This window comes from Rhodnius prolixus, unplaced genomic scaffold (genome assembly GCF_049639745.1).
Source record: "Rhodnius prolixus isolate KJV_2025 unplaced genomic scaffold, Rpr scaffold_1, whole genome shotgun sequence".
Classification (NCBI taxonomy): Eukaryota; Metazoa; Arthropoda; class Insecta; order Hemiptera; family Reduviidae; genus Rhodnius; species Rhodnius prolixus.
In genome coordinates this window covers 64746851-64768976 of record NW_027411581.1, presented here as the reverse complement: position 1 = coordinate 64768976, position 22126 = coordinate 64746851, and the positions used below count along the sequence as shown (strand labels likewise).

The 22126-nt window shown below is 34.3% G+C and overlaps 1 protein-coding gene across 2 annotated transcripts in view; it reads right to left on the bottom strand.

The window, feature by feature from the left end:
* Window positions 1-22126, bottom strand: part of LOC141446118 (dipeptidase 1-like) — a 290995-nt gene that overhangs the window by 194587 nt on the left and 74282 nt on the right. For both annotated transcript variants that reach the window (XM_074112557.1, XM_074112555.1), the window contains exon 3: window positions 16223-16258. In XM_074112557.1, coding sequence (XP_073968658.1) covers window positions 16223-16258 — 36 coding nt within the window. The remainder of the gene's footprint in view (window positions 1-16222; window positions 16259-22126) is intronic.

Here is a 22126-nt window from a genome sequence, read left to right as displayed (position 1 = left end):
AAGCTTCAATTATTTTGCTAATAAGCTAGCATGTGGTATATACGAGTATGGTCATTTGAAGCCGAGTGGGGTTAGTATAGCGCCAATGTCACAACAAACATTGTCGCGACAACAAGTGTGTATAAAATAGAACAATAATAAATAGAAGAGACATTATGGAGGTTTATGTATAGTTATACATTGCCACGCCCACACAAGTCTCTTGTTTATTTGTTCTGTAAATATACTCCATTTGCCCTACAAAGTAATGCTAATTTGTTTTTATAATAAAAAAAAAAACTAAATGACATTAACTTTTTCAATTAGCGTAATACCATTTTTTGCAATAATTTTTTTTTATATATTTGGAGTTTTACTTACATAATTACGCTCATAATAATAATAATTACTATGGGAAGTTTACAGTAAAGTATGTTAGGCGGTTAAGAGGCTAGGCCCGCAATGCTAAGATGTATTGTTGGTTTAGTCACTAAATTTTATAATATAAATTGATTGAGGGCACATTAAAAGGTCCTGTAGCCCGCCCATTGTACAAGGAAATGTTGATAAAAACTAGGCACAGTTCTCGGTTTAGTTGGGATATTTTGTATTGATAAGAATTTTATCAATTACTCAAAAGTTCGGATTTTGAAGCAAATCAGTGAGTTAGAAACTTGAGTAGATTGAGGAAGTCGCTACACCAGATTACAATAGCAGAGCGGAAGTGCGTCTACACAGTATTGACCTGTTTGCCACACAAGTTCTCACAAAAAAAATAAAAAGCACTAAATACAAGTTGATGACAAGGAAAAAGGGGGAGGGGGAATATTTAGCCTCATTTTATATGAATTGTCACGTTTTCTACAAGATCACTTCCTAGTGGGGAATGTTATAAATGTGCCACGTGATATTGGCAGGCAATGGTCACGTGTTTTAGTGAACGTGAACTGAGGCATAATGTCTCGTTGACCACGTTCAACAAGCAACGTGACTAGAGGGGGCTTTCTTGAATATCCTGCGCCCCTTTCCAAACTTGGTTCGCCTATTATAAAATAACTCTCTTCTAAATAGAATTTATTTATGTAAAAATTGTTATCCATTATTAAGAAAAAAGGTAATACGTAAAGAAAGAAAATATTTTCATCGATCGTGCCTAATTTTCCAAAGTGAGTTTTCGCCAAAAAACTTTTTATAAACATCATTTTTTTTTGCAGGAAAATTCAATTAAGGACACTTCCGCGAACAGGAAGTGGGTAAACTTCCCTTAAAGGTAGCATTTCATTATAATTTCAAGTCCTTGGTCCTTTATAACTTAACAGAACGTTAAATTTTTTTTTTATTGAAATACAGAATTTGAAGTAATGTAAGTTTTCCACAGCTGAAAGTACATTTTTTACTGAAAGAATTTTCACAATTTTCCCCAAAATACGTAAAAGGGTAAAAATCATAAACATATTTCACTCAAGGTGGTCTATAACGCCTTAATTGACACATTTTCATGGAAAATTGAATAAAAGACTTTCCTTGGAGGAGGAGAAAGATAGGTTTCCCTCTAAATTGCTGAATTTCGGAGTAAGAAAAAAGAAATAGTAAAAAAAAGGAAAATCTCAAGAATTGTCCTATGAGAAAGCTGCATTAACTATTAAAGGCTATTAACAACAGAAAGCGCCACAATAGCCGAGCGGTTATAGGCAAGACCCGCAAAGCTAAGATGTATTGTTGGTTTAGTGGGTTCGATTCCCTGGTCTAGGTCTTGGATTTTATTTAATGATTAATAAGAGAACTTTATAGTAAAGTATGTTAGGCGGTTAAAAGGCTAGACCCGCAAAGCTAAGTTGTATTGTTGGTTCAGTGGGTTCGATTCCCTGGTCTAGGTCTTGGATTTTATTTAATGGTTAATAAAAGAAATTTACAGTAAAGTATGTTTGCTAGTCGCCTCCGTCCACGACACCTAATTTGGGTATTTGGACGTGAAGCCCGCCTGAAAGAGTAGGCAATTACTTTACTATTAACAACAGATTTTTCATACCAACAAAGCAAAGCTTTGCCATAAAAAAAGCTGTATATTTTGTTATTTTTTTAACAATTTCCTTAATGATGTAATCATAAAATAGAAACGTCACTGATTTGTTAAACAATAAAATTGAAAATATGGCCTAGCTCCGTAGTGCTAGATAATTATCTTCTGATTTTAGCATAGCACGCATATTTCTTGGATCCCTGAACGGTTTCACACTTTCAGGCATCATCAGAAGTGCATTAAACAGTTTAGTGTAGAGATTTCTGAATTCACTTACAACACCGTCTCGCAACCACATTTTTGATTCAGCAAGTACAGTGCGAGATGGTGACGTAATTGAAGTTTCGAAATCTACCCCCCTCCCCAAACTGGTTAATCTAACTTTGATTTTGGATAAAATGTTGAGGGATGCAATAAACATTAAGTTGGATAAAATCAAAGAAATCAATAAAAAGCTGTTTCAGTTTTTATTAATGGTCATAAAACTGGCGATAAAAAAGAAAAAAATCGTTATAAAATAACAGTAAAAATTACCTGTTTTTTTTCTCCTTAAGAGGGCGTATTTCAATCAAAATTGAGTTCTTCATTCGGAAATACATCTTTCAAGGAGATACTTTGAGCAGAAATAAAACTCGTAAATTGAGCGTAGTTGTAAAGACAGACGGATTATGTGATACTGAATATGAGGTCACCCATCCAGGTACTAACCACGCTCGTTGACGCTTAACTTCAGTGATCGGACGAGAATCGGTGTATTCAACAAGTACACAAAATATATATAGATTTCAATTTTGTTTTTATTAAGAGGAATAAAATCCTGTCAACATATATCGATTCTATTAATACTGAGTTTGCATTTATTTGTTTTAATATCGATTACAATGATTTGCAATAAACGTTATTAATTTTGTATTTTTCCAATTGTCTAAATATTTCTTTGATAAATAAGGGCAGGAAATTGTGATATGAAATTTTGCATTAAAATATCTTTAACAAATATTATTGTTTGTGGGGAGAATACAGTATCAAAGCAGTTTAAAAAAATGTATTTGGAAAACAAAAAAATTTTTAATTTTTTATACCTGATAATAAATCTTTTTGAATATTCCATTAATTTGGTTGAATTGTTGAATTTCACTATATGACCCATTTAATACAATGTTAAGCTTCAGAATCTGTATTTGTTTTGGGGGCATCATAGGGTCCTAAGTTATGAAGCACGTAATGTAGTTTAGGTAATATATTCTTCTTGTCTAGAATTCTGGAGGATAGAAGCTGCCCAATAATACGACTCGCCCATTTCTTCCAATTCACCCTTAAAATACACCTCTGGATGCAAGTTATTTGTAAAAAAAAACAAAAAAAAACGCCTAATTTAGGGAAGATTAAGAAATTATTGGTGAAATCGAAAAAGAAAATTGAATTTCTCCAAAAAGTAAAAGTAGAAGATGAAGTTGAAGACGAGATTTTTCTTTTTTTTCCCCGAAGAAAAAAGAAAAGCAAACTTTATTTTATTTCCCTACTATTAGCAGAACTGGAAAGCTAGTGTTCATACTTGTCAAGTTGGTTAACTTGAAGCCAACTTGAAATGCTAACTTGGAAGTACTTGCCGGTAGTGTGAACTTTGTTACCACTTCTATTATGTTAACTTCAAAAGAGTGTAAGTGCTGCGACGAGGAAAAGCCAACTTACTTGCTCAGCGCTTTAGCTTTTCCGGTTTTTTTTTCTTTCACGCTTGAAAACTGGTCATAGTCATTTTTTGTTTATTTATTTTTCTTTTTTAATGAAAACATTGTGGAAAACAGAAAAGGAAACCAAAAGAATTGGAGCGGACACGAGCTTTTCTTACGACTATTCTTAAATTTGGAACTCACAAAGTTCCTGTAAAGCTCCCATCGTTTGAGCCAACCTTAATTCTCATCACTTTACAAGATCTCACTCGCTTAGTAGTCCCATAAAACTGAATTTTCCAGTTTCAAATAAGGCCACTAGATTGTAGATTGTTATTAGAAGGGTGGTTCCACCAAAAAGGGGAAGGAACGCAGGCAATCCAAAATGGTTCCCATTGTTCCCCCACCAACCCCTCATCTCAAGAGAGATACCGGGGCTTCATGACCAACAAATTCTGCTAAAGATTGCCAGATAACAGTACAATAAACTAATAAAGTAGTAGCAGGACACTAGGGAGTATGGCGACTCAATCGCCCAGTGCACTGGAATAAATCTAGAAAAGTCGTTAAAATTACTAGATGCCACAATCTCCGGCAAGAAAACATTAAACCTCCCGAAGACAGGAAATCTAGTTTCAAATAAGGCCACAAAGCCACCATGCATGAGTACAACGTGTGTGTGAGCATAATTGAAAGAAAAACTGAAAAAAAGTGGAAAATTAGTTCCGTAACTTCGAACTTCCGGTCTAAAAAAATTTCGATCTGTGTTGTGCCCTGCTATTTTTTTTTTTTTTTTTTTTTTTTTTTTAGTTTTTAAGATATTTTTTACACAAACAAACCTTCGAACTCACGGGACCCCTCATAAACCGGATACTTCCGGTGCAAAGCTCAAAATCGATAAATCTGTTCGATTACAATACCTACTTTCTATTTCTGAAAAAGTAAAAACAAAATTCTCCACCAATAAAAAGTGTATCGTCAAAAATAACATAGTGAACAAAAAAAAACAATAATAATAAAAAATAAATTAAAAAAAACCAAACAAAACGATAATCTACAAAAAAAAATAATAATAATTAAACAGAAGATGGGGGGGGGAAGCTCGCAGCTGCTCAATAACTTGTACTGACGTAACAATACTGATACAAACTTTGTAACCACTACAATGTACCCAATCTTCTGGGTTTTTTTATAACTGTATTGTTTGTACCCAGTTAACTTAACTGGCTGCTTCTCTCTTCATTATTTTTGTTGAGTTCGTAGATTGATTCAGAACTTTAATTAGTGTTTTTTTTTTTTTTTTTTTTTTTTGAAGGAGAATTAAATGAATATGGCAGCGTTTTCATATTTTCACTTCCTCTTTCTCATTATAAAGGGGAAGTAAGCGATCAGAATGTCCCAAAAAGCTTAAACCTAATATTATTTTCGGGTACTAGTTTTTTTACTTCCGCTACTGACATTCACTGCCTGAATAATTTCACTTGTTTTTCGCTTATTTCCTCCACAATTTCATAATATTTTATTACTACGAACAAAAAAAAATTAACAATTATACGTATGTATACAATATTTAGCTGACGAAAATCAATATTACTATATAAGATAAAAAAAAGTAAAGTAATTGCCTATTTTTTCAGGCAGACTTTACGTCCAACTACCAAATTAGGTGTCGTGGACGGAGGCGGCTAGCAAACATACCGTACTATAAAGTTCTCAATATTAAACATTAAATAAAATCCAAGGCCTAGAGACCGGTGGAATCGAACCCACTAAACAAAAAATACATCTTAGCATTGCGGGTCTAGCCTATAACCGCCTAACATACTTTAATGTAAATTTCTCATATTAACCATTAAATAAAATCCAACGCCTAGACACCGGGAATCGAACCCACTAAACCAACAATACATCTTAGCGTTGCGGGTCTCGCCTCTAACCGCCTAACATACTTTACTATAAATTTCTCATATTAGCCATTAAATAAAATCCAAGGCCTATTTCAGGGGAATCGAACCCACTAAACCAACAATACATCTTAGCGTTGCGGGTCTAGCCTATAACCACTCGGCTATCGTGGCGCCTGCTATTTAAGGTATTAGTTGTTGTTATTGTATTTTATTATAATATACACTTTAAAAGTGAGAATTATGTAAAAATTAAATAAATAAGTTATTTTAAAATTTTTTAAAGTCACTGCAATCACTCAATCAACAATTTTTCCCTCACAAAATGTGGGTTCCTTGATTCTTTAATAAAATTACGAAAGGAAAGCCTTTTATATACCTGTACTTACTTATTTATTTATTTATTTTGTGTATCTTATTTATTTAAATATTTTTACGATCTACATGTCAAGGAAAATCTGGACATATAAGTTTTCTTTTATTTACTTTACTCTAGCTGGAATGCTAATTTAGAATCTAAAGGGCGACCAAATATGGGCAACAAGAGGGCAATTCATGTTCGAGCAGGTGGAAGTTGTAAAATTTAGGTTCCCGTTGTGGGGGGGGGGCAATGCAAACGTGCCCAGTACACCCGGGGACTGGAGTGTGCAATATTAAAGATGACATCGCCTGCCCTCTAGGTTGGGGTTGCCGAGTACATGAAGGTCGAACGTGAAAAGGAATGTAGCTAGCAGAGGGCGCTGTAAAAGTGGCGTATCTCCAGGGAATATATAGACCGCCCTAATTTACCCTGTGGTCCTTCTCAAATGGTTTATTTAAAACTTTAAAATATTAATTATTTATTCTTTTTATAAAAAATAAATCCATGCAATATGGGCGGAAGTTTTAAATGGAATAATCCGGATATAGCGGATTTCCTTGTACCGCTAAAACCGTATTGCTTAGCTAAACTGGGGGGCTACGTTGGCTCTTAAGGGGGTTACTTTAGCCCAACGCCAGATAAATCTACTTGTAAGCCAACCGATTTTGGTTTTTTGTACTTATAATAAGTATTTTAAAAGCATTAAGCAAGTACTGAAAGTATTTAAGTCCTTTGATGAAGTTTAATGAAAAGATAAAATAAATTTAAGTATTGCAACTTCCTTCTACATCTCCAATCACACAATACATTCTGATATAAATATTCCTCACGTTTCAATCTCGGTACATAAAACTCCACTCAAATCTAGACAGTCATTACAACCTCTCTGATGTCTACTACATGTCTACTGCAACACTTCCTTCGCGGCGGTGGCCACGCGAACATCTCATAACACATAAAGGCGAGCTCTCCTAGGATGGTTGCTGCGTGAGCTTGCCAACATGGCGAACTAACGGCTTCCTTTCACTGGGATGGTCGTTGTTCACTCCACTCATGCCTCTGGGTGTACATGCAGGGTGTGCGTGTATGGATGTACATATGTATACGGGCATGTGTATTCACGCTGTCCTTATCATCGCTTTTGCTTGTAGTATTGACTACAGTTGCAAAATAAATAAACAAAATAAAAAAGTATTGCATCAGTACTGTTAAGAACTCCTCACTAAGTACTGCCCTAAATGGAATGCTGGAATTTTCCAGCAAAAATGTCCCCCTATGAATGTAGCCCCACAGGGCCATGATTAAAGAAATATCGTTGGAACAGTTTTCAAGAAAATCTCAAAATTGCTAAAAAAAAATTTCGATACAATGTAACTTCCGGTATGACCTATTTTGACCACCAAAACCCAAATACCGTGGTGGTGGCAATAAGAGAAATATCAAATTCCGGTTGCAATGAATCACACACATCTGCAGCACTCGTGAAACACACAAACTCAAGGAACCTTTGACAATGATAGCAAGTGGGGGAAAAATAACCGGAAACAAAAGAAAGAATTCCGCCCCCCCCCCAAAAAAAAGATTGAATTTCTACTGACATTAACAAAATCAGTAACACAACTTGTAACAAACATGTTCCAATTATAATTTTAAATGATATAAACTAAAAGTTAATGGAATAAACAAGAAGAAATAAACATGGAATAATACCTAATCACTGTTATCAAGAACTTGAAACAAAACCTACTTAAAGTTGTAACAAGATCCCTAGGGTTAATCTGATACTACCACCTGGAGAATTTGAAATGCAAATGATATGAAAATAAATGCTTTCAAATGCAAAGGTGTCTTATTTAAATTAGAGTTAAGTGTGTGTGAGAATCTAATTACAAATATCACTGAAACTACTAAACAGGTTATTTTTTCGTTTGTACGTGCGTAAATGATATCAGGTGTGGCAAAAAAAGGATTGTAAGATCGTAAAACTTCTTAGGGAGGAAATTGAAGAGAAAGGGCATAGCTGGAGTTGGTCGGTGAAACTCTCTAGTGAAGGTAAAATAACATGGATTCGAATCTCGCGTAATTGTTCAGGGTTAAAAGGGATTTACAGGGATAGATACTGGAATGTTAGGACGGGAATCATGGAACTCGAAGGAGAGAAAATAGGAATTAAGATCTATTGATTGGAGTCTGTGATCTACAGGTGTCTGACTATACAAAGGAATAGTTTCTAAAGGATTAAATTCCTTTTCGCCAGGAATAGAAGGAAGTTATTCCGAATGTACGAAATTCTTGGTTAAATTCAATGTTTAAAATCGAGTTATAATATCTCCGTTACCTTCTTTAAAAAAGATACATACTGAATCCCCCCGGCTCAACCAAATGCTCACCAGATAGCTGAGATTATTTCCTGTACGGGTCTCACATTGAAGTACAGACAGTGATTGATGGCAGTTCTGTACTAGAGCTCTTTGATAGGACGACGCCTTAGACACTATTTTGCTTTATCCTCAGTGAGATTTTTCCATGTTGAAACAAGAAAACCAATTTGCATCCTTTTTCTTTCATAGTTCTGCTTTCTTAACTATTCGATTCAAAATGGTTCTATTCAAATTTTAAGAATTTAAAAATTATAACATTTTACGAAAATTTTACCTAAATTTTCTGTGGGTCAGTAAAAAAAATAATAAATTTATAATAATATTGTCAAATCGAACTAGTTGAAAGTCACGGCTTCCTTAATTCTGATTCTTAAACAAAATCAATAAAAAAATAACATTAATAAGTACTGGATAGGGTAGGCACTGGCAAAGTGAACGAGTATAAACAATCACATTACAACGATGATTGTAGCTCCTGTGTATTTTGTATAAAACGGTGAAATGAACGAAAGTGTCTTGGATAGCCAGAGAAAAGCCACCACCATACTGGGTAATTGTGTTTTCAAACTAGTAAAAGCACTGGCCGAGTTTTTGCACTCAGTTTTGAACTTCTACTAAACTACTCTGGATTCGTTCAAGAACAAAAGTGGATTAAGTGGCCATTTGGTTTTACCCTAAAAGTAAAGTTGGTATTGTGATAACTTTCAATTTTTTTTTTTCTTTCCAATGTTCTTGATCTATTTACTGATTAAAAATGTCATGTTAATGTTTTAATGGAAGCCATAAAACAAATTTATGAAGTAAATGTAAATTAGGTGAGAGGAACGAATCTTAAGAGTGAGAAATTCGTTTGAGTTAGTCAATTGTTATCAAGTTGTACCAGTTAAAGACATACATTTGTTGTAAGTAGTACATAATAGTTTGTTTTTTTTAAGGTTGCTAGGTAACGGTTTGTTGTTTTTTAAGGTTGCTAGGTTACGGATTGTTGTTATTTAAGGTTGCTAGGTTACGGAAGGTTTCGGGTTGGATTATAACCTCTAAGAGAAGTACATTCCTTTTTAGAGTTCAGTGTTTTTGGTTGTTTTTTTTAAAAAAAGTGTTTATGTATTGTATTTATTGGAATCAGTTTGATTGAGCTGCATTTTTTAAAGTTGAATAAATTATCACTCATTCAGTGCAAAAAAAAATCTTTATTATCAATAAAAATTATAGAAAGTAAGTAGGAAACAAATTAATGAACAATATTAAATCGTTTTCCCGTAAAACAGCCACAGAAGTGTCAAAATTAATTACTATTACAACGTCCATTAATACTATACATAATTGAAAATAAAGGACACCTAACTTCGTCTTTAGAAAGCTTTTAGCGCTCATAAAGCAATCCCATTGAATACTAAAAGCTCAAACTTAACAACAATCCAACCAACAATATCGTAAACCGAGTCTTAGCTTAAAACTGAACTCTTATATACCCTGTTTTATATTACTGACAGCGTTTCATAGCTTTTATTGTTAGTTTCTTTGGAAGCACATAGTTTTTAATTCTGCTTATATAATTGGATTATATTTTTTTAATTTTAAAATTCAATGAATATGTTATTGTGATAAAAACTGATAATATTTTTAAAGGAGATTACTGGTAGTAATCTCTATAACTGATATAAATAGCATTATTCTGGTGAAAGTAGTGAATGAGATATGGAAGGTTAAATTGTGAAGGTTTTGCAACTACTTCAAATTTCAAACCTTTATATCTCTCTTTGTATTCATCACAATTTAATGTAATCTTTACCAAAATGTAGAGAATAGTACTCTCTATAACTGATATAAATAGCATTATTCTGGTGAAAGTAGTGAATGAGATATGGAAGGTTAAATTGTGAAGGTTTTGCAACTACTTCAAATTTCAAACCTTTATATCTCTCTTTGTATTCATCACAATTTAATGTAATCTTTACCAAAATGTCAAGAATAGTATTCTCTATAACTGATATTAATAGCATTATTCTGGTGAAAATAGTAAATGAGATATGGAAGGTTAAATTGTGAAGGTTTTGTAACTACTTCAAAATTCAAACCTCTATATCTCTCTTTGTATTCATCTCAGTTTAATGAAATCTATACCAACTTTTAATCACTTAAATAAATACTAATTTATTCTTGAGTCAATAAGATTGGAAAAAAATTGGAATATGCACGTATAAATGTGTCTGTCAGTGCATAGAAGAGATAGAGGGAGAATATGGGTTGATGAAGGTAGCAGCCAAAGGATAGCCTTTAGCCGGAAGTATAAAGAATTCAACAGCAGGTGAAGGATGGCCAACATATTAAATTGTAATGAAGGCAAAAACACATAAGATGTCAAGAAGGTTATATAGCCTGCTATCCTGTCAATTTATTGTTTCCTTTAAATTTAATAAATAAATTCAATATCTACGGGTGAACCCCTTTTTTTTTATATTATTATTATCTTTGAAGCTCTCATTTTACACCTAAATATTAAAAAAATTCACCTGTACTCAAAAAATGTTCACGGCTAACCAAAATCCAATGTTATCTTTGGTCAGATTCAAATAAAAAGTGGCACATAATTTGAATTTGTAACATAGAAGTGACGATGCAAACACATACTGGACAAAAATGGTTGTGATTGGCCATCAGAATAAAGATGGCTTCTTGTTTAAAAAATTTGGCCATTTTTTGGTGGTATTTTTTTTTTTTTCTTTTTTTTTTTAATGTTTGGTTCAATATATAATTTCTTAACTTATCATTCTTTTAAAAATAAGTCAATAGAGAGGGGCACATGGATATATCGGATCCACTTTTTGTGGCGCCACGATAGCCGAGCAGTTATAGGCAAGGCCCGCAAAGCTAAGATATATTGTTGGTTTAGTGGGTTCGATGCTCACTGGACTACGCCTTGGATTTTGATTAATGGTTAATATGAGAAATTTACAGTAAAGTATGTTAGGCGGTTAGAGGCTAGACCCGCAATGCTAAGATGTATTGTTGGTTTAGTGGGTTCGATTCCCCCGATCTAGGCCTCGGATTTTGATTAATGGTTAATATGAGAAATTTACAGTAAAGTATGTTAGGCGGTTATAGGCTAGACCCGCAAAGCTAAGATATATTGTTGGTTTAGTGGGTTCGATGCTCACTGGTCTAGGCCTTGGATTTTGATTAATGGTTAATATGAGAAATTTACAGTAAAGTATGTTAGGCGGTTATAGGCTAGACCCGCAAAGCTAAGATATATTGTTGGTTTAGTGGGTTCGATGCTCAATGTCTAGGCCTTGGATTTTGATTAATGGTTAATACGAGAAATTTACAGTAAAGTATGTTAGGCGGTTATAGGCTAGACCCGCAATGCTAAGGTGTGTTATTGGTTTGGTGGGTTCGATTCCCAGACAAGGCTTTGGTTTCTATTTAATTGTTAACATCAGAAATTTATAGTAAAGTATGTTAGGCGGTTATAGACTAGACCCGCAAAGCTAAGATCTATCGTTGGTTTAGTGGGTTCAATTCCCAGTTTAGGCCTTGGATTTTATTTAATGTTTAATATGAGAACTTTATAATAAAGTATGTTAGGCGGTTATAGGCTAGACCCGCAATGCTAAGGTGTGTTATTGGTTTGGTGGGTTCGATTCCCCCGGTCTAGGCCTTTGATTTTATTTAATGTTTAATATGAGAACTTTATAGTAAAGTATGTTAGGTGGTTATAAGCTAGACCCGCAATGCTAAGGTGTATTGTTAGTTTAGTAGGTTGGATTCCTCTGGTCTAGGCCTCGGATTTTGATTAATGGTTAATATGAGAAATTTATAGGAAAGTATGTTAGGTGGTTATAGGCTTCTTTTATTATTGATGTAATCATCACGTAAACATGTCATACCTTACGCGATACGTGTTGAGAATATTTTTTAATAAACTCCCTATCATCAGGTTTGCTGTTGAAATAGAATGGCGGCCACACATACAAATTCCCGGCTTTGTCCAGGAAGAGTAAATAAAAAACAGCAAAACAGATAAAATCTTACAGCTCCAAATTAAGATCAAGTTCCCCCCATTCCACGTGAGAAGTTGATTTAATTTCACCTGATAATAGTGTATCAAGTTGTTTATTAAGTATGTATATTCAATTTACAATATATTAAGCCGATTAATATCCGTTATAAATCCTGTACAGTTAAGCCCCTAAAATGGCAAACGATGGAAGTAATTAGGGGATGGACTTAGTTATTATTATCATCGTTGACAATGGCTTAATACTGGAATAACTATGATATTATTTTCTTGAGATACGTTTAACAAAAAATGGTTTCAGATACAAAAAAGAATGTGTGTTGCGTATCCTCCTCAGACGACTAGAACTTAAGTTCAAGTTCAAACTTAAACATTATTATCAAACTTGGAAATTAAAGACGCATTTACTTAAAATTTAAGTTTTGTAGAACAGTGCGTTACCATTTACATGGAACGCTTCCAAAATCCTGTGGCGAATTACTGAAACTCCCTATTATTGTCTCCCATCTTATCCTCTACCGTGACCTCAATATGCCTTTCGTTTCCGATCTCATTTCCTCTCCTTGATATTAGGGAAATTCCATTTCACCTTTTCCTCTTGTGATAATTCCCCTGATATCCACCACCTTTTAGAGATGATCTGAATTGAATTCTTCCTGATAGAAAAAAATAATTTTCCCAACAAACACAGTTTCCTGTGCAAAAACGACATGTGCACAGTTTCCTTTAATCATTCATTATCATGGTGCTTCAGGTACTTTGTTAGGGACTTAGGACTTAATATTCAAGTTAGAGGGTGCCATTCTTCGGCTGTTTGCCTCCCTCCATCATTGGAGAATAGCCCTCGCTGCCTTCCGCAGATCGTTCTCTACAACAGCCTTATACTGGGTCTAGAACAAAAAGACGAGTGGGTTTTTTTTTTTTTGATTTGGACCGATTCTTCGCCAATTTTGAATCCTTAATAAGAATAACATTTTGATATCCTATGTTTGAGAGGATAATGGCTAAATTCTGATAGAATAAGTAATTACTCACAGGTGTGTACTGTCTGGGTAGTTAGAACAGAATAATGGGGGGCTATCCTGGAATAAAGGATCTGTTTATACTAATAGTACAAGAATAAAGGGTCAAAATCCACTTTTCTTTCTAACCTATCAGGATAGAAAATGTGATCAAGCAATATGATCTAGCTTTTCCGGAAGTCTCACCCACATCCCTTAATTTTTCATTTAATCCTCTATTTGTATAATAAAATTCGTTTTCCTTTATTTTTATTTAGTTATTAAATATTTATAGTCTTTGGCTGAGATAAAGTCAATAATTTATTGTTTTTTATCCAAAGCGAATTCTTAGTCATCTGCCTAAATTTATTACTATTCTTACTAAGTAAGGTCCTCTGAGTCCGAAAAATGATTTTTTGTTTTAATGGTGGGTGTGCGAGTGATAAATTGATAACTCAAGAAATAAAAATTGCTTAAAGTTTATTTCATTTTTGATATATTTGATCTTGGAACCCGACCGGAATTTAGTGGTCGATTTTCAAACCGGAATTAGCTATTTACAGTACGAAAAATGTTTTTATTTTTTACAGTTTTTTCTCAAACATGACTCCTACGATATTCCTTAAACTACGTTAACTACTAGAGGGGAGCTTAAGTTGTCCTATAAAGGGCGCTTTGAGTGTTAAGTTTAAGCTGTTGAAGAGGAAAACCAAAAAAAAAAAAAAAAACAAATCTGCTGAAATGAAAATTTTGCTGCCAGTACAATGACGGCATCATTGAGGATGAGCATTTTTGAAGAATTGAAGGCAAAAAAAAAGTCGAGGCAACATAAGACGAAGCTTATAAATATCAAGCACAGCTTTTCTACACATGCGGTAACTTCAAATATATCTTTGCTCTGTACTGACAGCAAAAATAGTGACATCATCTTTGAAATAAAAGAGAGAGTAATTGCAGGATACAGATGTTTATATTCGTAACCAGAAGCTGGGTAAAAAAAAAAAATATTATTAAGGTCTCTATTGGTGTACGGCGGTGGGAACTAGGCAATTACCCAAGAAAGTGAAGAACTGCTTAGAATATGGGAACGAAAAGTTTGTTGCAAAAGATCTACGGCGAATGGAGGATTCCAAAAGAATCTCAAGAGATTATCCAGGGAATCCTGGCATTTCTTCAAAAAAAGAAGATTGAGATGGCTGTGGCCATGTTGAACTGTGTATTGTATGGACACCCATACAGGGCGTGAAGAAGGCAATATATTTGTCGAAGAAACGTTGGCACAAAAAAGACGAGTGGTTGTTTTTTTGATTTGGACCGATTCCTCGCCAATTTTGAATCCTTAATTTAATAATTTACGGTCTCGAAACCAATATTATAATCATGTTATGCTTATTAATAACAAAATTCAATATTTGGGTAGGTTTCAAATTTCATTTTAAAGATGTTTTAATTCGAAGCAATAGAACAATAAGCATGTTTCTGTTCTTAGAAATTGATTTTATAAAGTTGAAACAGCTGTACAATATAACTGAAAACTGTTTATCTTAGACGAGTTGCTAAAGCTCAGAAAGTGCTTTAAACATAATGGATTTATAAATATTACAAGTAAAGTTCAATTCCTTATTAGTTTCTTGATACAGTCTTAGTTATTAGTTTTCTTGAAAAGCTGCTGGGCTCGCCAAGATGTGGATGGCAGTGAGTGGAAGAGGTGGTCCGTTAGTTTGGTCATGCGAGTGTGAATGGCCTTGAATTGGCAAGTTCTCTGGGTGTTTGGGTGCTCCTGGTAAGACCCATGGGAAGCGTCCACTGGCTTTTTTCCGTTGTACTTTATTTTGGAAAAGTCTGCAGGTCTTTTCGGGCCAGTGTGTTGTTGGTAGCTGCTGTAATCCAGTCTGGGCAGGACATTACGTTAAAAGTGGTCTAAGGAGTGTCTTGTAGAACTGTGCAGGAGTGTTTCTGTTAATTAGTGGGTACTAACTGTTTCTGTGGTAGTTTTGTGATGATGGTGCAGTCTCCAGGTGAATTTTAGTATCAAGGATTACGGCCAAAGTAAAGATCAAGGCACTCTCTGATCCTTTTGTTCCCAGGGAATTCCCTGGTTGTTAAATTTTAACAGACATAGGTTTTCATTCCGGGTCCTCCAAAGGGAAAACATTTTTTTCCTTTTTCTATTTTTAGAAGGATTCAGCTTTAAATTGCATCACTGAAATCAGTTTGATTCTACGAATATTTGAAAATCAGAACTGTATTGGTTAATATACTTATTTGTAGGATAAAGCTATGCTGGATCGTCAGCATAAGTAACTGCAGTCTTACTGGAAAGTTCTGGAATTATAACAAAGTGAACTTTTTTGATTTAATCGCCAGAACACTTTATGTGTTCTTTATCTTCTCATTATAATCGTAAATAATGAAGAAACAAGAAAAAACAAAAAACAAACCAACTTTACAAATGCTGTAAAATGCACCGTCTAACCAATCAATAGCAAGAAGATTGTCTGCTTCTTATTGGCCATCCCATTTACCCACCTCGACCCAATTCAAACTATCCCTTAATTTATTTTTCTCATTAACCCAACTTCACAAAAAAAGGAGGTTAAACGGGAAGCCGCTGAAGTGACTGGAAGGGGGAAGGAAGTAAATCGACAATCACAAGAAGTAGTTAAGGAAGTGTTTACTTTTTGTTTTAATATTTAGAAGAATTCATTCAGAGGTGAAAGATAACCCGCTTTTCTTAACACAGCATTAAATTTAATCATCTCCATCATACCAAATTGATGATACTGCTTTTTTTTAAAAAAAATGCGAGTGATGTGGGGCAGCATCCTTTTTATGACATTTTCTCGTAATGAAAATTTAATTAAATAAAGAAAGATTTTACTCACGCAATAGTAATATCCGGCTGCGTTCTGGGCCCATACCTTAAAACAAAACAAAAAAATTAATTAATAAATAATTTATACCAAATGTCTTTATTTTATTAAGTACTTAAATTTTATGTAGAGAACAATAAAAGAGGTATTTTAATTATATATTGAAGAATAAATTTTAGCTAATTCCTTTTTGTTTTAAATAAATTTCTTCAGTTTTTGTAATTTGCTAATATCAACACTTTTACCATACATGCCGTGGACGTAGACGGCAATTAGCAAACGAATTATGTACTATTTAATTCACATATTAACCATTATAAAAACTTTACAGACCCTAGACTGGGAATCGAACCCACTAAACCAACAATACATCTTTGCATTGCGGGTCTAGTCTCTTAACCGCTCGGCTATCCTTGTTGTTTTAATAAAAAGTAATTTTTAATGTACTCGTAGGTGGAGGAGTAACTAACAAAACTCTGTTTACCACTTATGTTGCATTTGTTTTCACATTCAGTCACACATTTGAATTGTTATTAATATTTTAATATGCAATAAGTCTCACATTAGTAAGTAAGTAATTGTTTATTTTCTCAGGCGGGCTTTACGTCCAGCTACCAATTAGGTGTGGACGGAGGCGACTAGCAAACATAGTTTACTGTAAATTTCTTTTTATTAACCTTTAAATAAAATCCAAGGCCTAAGACCGGAAATCGAACCCAGTGCCACAATGCATATTAGCTTTGCAGGTCTCGCCTCTTAACCGCTCGGCTACCGTGGCGCCTAAGTCTCATATTATGTTAGGGCACTTTGCTGGAAAAACTAACCACCCCTCTCCCCCAGAAGTGCTATTAATCTGTTTTTTTTTTTGCTGGAAAAACGTTTTTAGAATAAGAAATTATCGATTTGTGTGTGAACCACTGACACAGGAAGTTTAAAGGAATATCGTAGGAATTGTTTTGGAGAAAATCTTCTTCGTGATGGGACACTTCCGGTGGACCGATTAGGAACAAAATTTGACTGTGACTTCCTGTTTGCATCTAAGCGAAATATCCCAAATTTTGAACTTTCTGTGATACTTCACTTTTGAGTTACAGAGGAACAAACACACACACATACACACACACACACACAGACCAATTTGTGTGAAACCACTTTATCGGATCCACGGGGGTTTTTCGGAACAGATATTTCCTGTGCAAACTCATAACCGGAAATCCGCACGAAAACAATAACTCCTCTTGGCAGCCTTTAAAGAAAGACAGAAAATTGAGTAAGTCTAACGGACTGAGTTTAGCGGACAGACCCAATATAAATTATAAACAGCTTGTCCTAGTTTAACTAAATTAAGGCGAATGCTATATAAGTGGGACATCTGGTAGTGAATTATGGACAGCAAATAAACCAGTAAAACCCTCCTTCGCCCCTGCCCCACAATAGCCCACTCTTTCCTCGGGACGCTCTTCTAGTTTACCAGAGAAGTTGCACTGCAGTAAATATTACTTCTAGGGGGTCACTGTGACATTGAACATATATGAGCAAAAGAACTCTCTGTTGACATCCGACTCGATTTACTGCCACGCTACAGACCATCCCAATTAAGCTAGTAACTGGGATAAATGGTTTGCCATGGCTGTACTCCAGAGTAATTGGAGATGGGTTCAATCTGAAGGAAAGACTACAAGAAAAAAAAAAATTAGAGTAAAGGATATCCGCTGACCTTTTATCCTTGACCAAATTTTGGGAGTTCCATGTGTTCATCCCGTGATTGATGCAGAGAATTTGAGGATCAACCATGTCTCCAGTCTCCAGACTACCGTTAGGTGAGGGTCAAATTGTTTTGTCCCCCCTCCGTTAGGATACAGTTCCAGAGAATGTATAAGGCTGTGACTGTCTTAAGAAAGGATGAGAGGTACCCGAGGTTAGTCAAAGATAACGGGAGCTATGCTGCTCGAAATGAAATCATACTCAGTACTATATGGTATAGTGATGATTCTAAGTGGAGCTGTAATACTTCAGTTACTCTTCACATTGACCAAGACCATAACTTGCTAATACCAACTTGATGAAATAGTGACGTCATATGAAGTCCTCCTAGCATAATGATTTAATAATCACACTTTTACTATACATGTCGTGGAAGGAGGCGACTAGCAAACAAACTGTAAATTTCTCATATTAACCATTAAATAAAATCCAAGGCCTAGACCGGGGGAATCGAACCCACTAACCAACAATACATCTTAGCTTTGCGGGTCTAGCCTATAACCGCCTAATATACTTTACTTTAAAGTTCTCATATTAACCATTAAATAAATTGCAAGGCCTAGAGACCGAGCATCGACCCCACTAAACCAACAATACATCTAAGCATTGCTGGTCTAGCCTATAACCGCCTAACATACTTAACTACAATACAAATTTCTTATATTAACCATTAAATAAAATGAAAGGCCATTGGATCAAGAATCGAACCCACTAAACCAACAATACATCTTAGCATTGCGGGTCTAGCCTATAACCGCTCTCAAGGACTATAGCTAATAATATTTTATTGATGGGAAAAATGACTTTATTGTGGATTAATTATTACTTTAGATTATATGTTTGACCAAATGGAGAAAAATTAATGACATAAAATTAATTATTTTAAATATTTGTAAGGAACTTTAACTACAATACAATATTAATACAATGGCGATAAAGAATCAAACAATAAACAACATGGAGTCTATTAAATAAAATATTCTAAAAACAAAACTCCTATACCACCTAATTCCTGCATATTCATGCGGGACAAAGCACAAAGATATGTTCCCCTGGGCACCTATTACTCTTTCCACAGAATAGAGAGAGAGAGAGAGAGAGTCCTTGAATATCTAAAGATACGACCTCTAAACTGAAAGATACCGGGTCTTGTGCCCAACTGTATTTATTACGCGCCATTATTACTAGGATATTATCAGTGTGATATTATATAAGAGGCAGTGTTATGTCTCCCCTGAATAGTATTAAATAATGATAAAGAATGCAGTTTTCGAATATTCAAAATGGTGGTCTCTATTTTTGTGGTGGGGGGCTGGAAATTCTAAGTTTTCTAGTAACATTTTGAATTACTCTGGTGAGCCAAATGTACGTATGTGATCCTGCCATTTAAGAGGCAGTAAATTTGGACATGCCTAGTAATTTCAGAGCCATATCTTTGTCTTCTAGAAACCACCCTCGCTGGATAAGAATGAAGAACCTAGCCGTGATCCTAGACTTACATGCCGATTTCTATTACGTCTAACCGGAAAACGTCCAGATCCAGGATTTTCGGTAAAAACTTAATTTCAATAAAACCTGGATCAAGCGCCACCAGACTTGGTAAAGTAGTGACGGAAATGGATTTGCAACAATAGTGAATTGTATTGAAAATAACTAGAATGTTGTAGCCAATAGCAGCGTGGGATAATACGGGAACTAGTGAACTAATATTGCAACAGCGAAGTAGTTGTAATTCTGTACACTAATCTAGTCTTTCATTACCTCAACTCTTCTCCAAGCTCCCCTACAACTCGCTGTCGCAACTTCCGCAGGTAATTTTTGAAGGGGAATTTAATAAGTGCCCCAATAAATTTAATATAGATCAACATTTTTAAATTTTAACACACTAGACTCAGGGGTCGGCAACCTATTTTAGATAGGGAGCCATTTCTCCTTAAATAATTTTAATAAATCTTACCAAGAGCCGCAAGGATGATAGTGTAAACAAAACTCTGTAGATCATTTGTATTCACAATTCATTATTTTATGATATTCAATAACATTTAAATGTTTTATATATTTATTTTCACATATTGCAAAGTAAATAAACAAATAAATAATAACTAAACCTGTATTTGAATGAAAATGGCGGCAGTCCTATATATTACGTACTGCATTTTAATATAATTCTATTCAATTTCAAACCAAATCTCATTTAAAATTCTTTTTGAAAAAATATCTTTACTTTAAGAAATGAAATTTTCATTTGTTTCAATAAAATTGAAATACACAATTTATTTTGGACAGGCTGAAATTTGGATAAAAGAGCCGCGGGTTGCCGACCCCTGCGCTAGACTTAAAAGAACAGAACTAAACAGACGCTATCGACTACTTAAAAGACTCTTAGACGATAAGATCAAAAATCTCTCTCTGGACAACAAAAGACTGATTTATACTTCTGGAATAGAGCTGTGGGGTTCAAAACCAAACGCACCAATCTCCTAAGGATTCAATCTCTTCAATCTAAAATACTTCGAACTATTTGTAAACGCTCCATTTTATGTCTCCCAACCTGGACTATATACACACTGACCTTAACATTCCTTTTTGTCACGACAAGTCGCTGAAAACACGATACAGGAAACTCTACTTCAGCCTGCCATCTCATATAAATCCTCTTACTCAAATTCTTTCTTCTAGGACTCTTTCTGATAAAACCCGGACAAGACGTCTTAAGAGATAGTGGCCTCGTGATCTCCTCTCAAGTGAAGAGAGTGGACTAATAGCCTAATGTTTTGTGAGTGTTACCACTGCGGTAACTTCTCCACTCGTTTGTTTCATTTGTTGCTCTGTTACCTTAGTTACTTACAGCACTGATTGTAGCAACAATAAACGCAAAAAAAAAAAAAAAATAAACAACTACAGTGTCTTTTATTTTAATTATTATTATTATTATTTTTTTTTAATTTAAAGCACGGTTGACGTTGAATCTGTGGTCACTGGTTCTCGGAGCTTTTCCAGAGCACTGCCGGTCTCCACACAGTGTACTCTCGTTACATACAGCACTATCACATCACTGGAGAATGAGCTGAAAGAAGAAGCTCCAGGCAAGTTGGAAAACATCTTAGCTTTCCAGACCGTTCGGCTATTCTGGCGCCTGGATATGAATTAGGACCGTACATTCTAATTGCAAAATTACTGAGAGCAAGCCTTAAACCCCCAGCTTCCTTCCTAGCTGTGATCTTAATCAAATTTAGCGGGAAAATGTTTCCAATGAAATTATCTGAGCTTATAAAATATAATCTACATTACCCAATTCAAAAAAAATAAATAGTTATGGTCACGTTTTAGAGAAATATCTGCAAAAGAGAGAGAGAAAGAAAGTGAAAAATCCCTTCAGCAACATCGTATTTCCAGTTCGAAAGATTTAGATCGCTAAGTTATAATCAATTCCCCAGATAAGACCCCCTCTATAGAAATTTAAGGTTTTTAGTTTCCATTTGGTTTCTACAATATAGTTGTTTTCTACATTTTTTTTTTTTTTTGCCCACCCAGGCTTACCAACTAATTTCAAAAAAAAAAAACACTGTCTCAGAAGCCTTACTTCCGGTGATAATTATTTTTTTGGGGGGGAAACGTAATAATACTTGAATTTATTGATCCTTTGCTTTATTAAATTCTTTCATTGGTACAATAATTTAAACAAATTTTTGTATTTATTATTTTATTTTATTTATTTATTTATATTTATTTTTTTCCAATACAAATAAAATTCTGCTCTTTATTTGAGAAGAGAAAAGAAATTTAATAAAGCCACATCAGTGATAATTTTGTTGACTTTGCTAGACTTGTTTATCCAGTTCTGTTTATCCAACAGTTGTGTCCTAGTTTTGTTCTTATATCTTTTTATTCCAGGGAATGCTATGTAATGTCTATTAACCTTTTCAACCGACTTATTGAAAAATTTCAAAATTGTAAAGTAGACAATTACATTACAATAGAAACAAAGTTCAAAAGATTGCGAATAGAAAGAAACAAAGTAAAAAATGAAACTGACTACGTCACAGAGAACAGCTGAAACTATTCAGTTCAACTTTCAGTACTTTTTTTTTTTAAGCAAAATATTTCAATAGTAAAAAAAACCTGGAAAAACTACTAAAATCGAGTTATAAG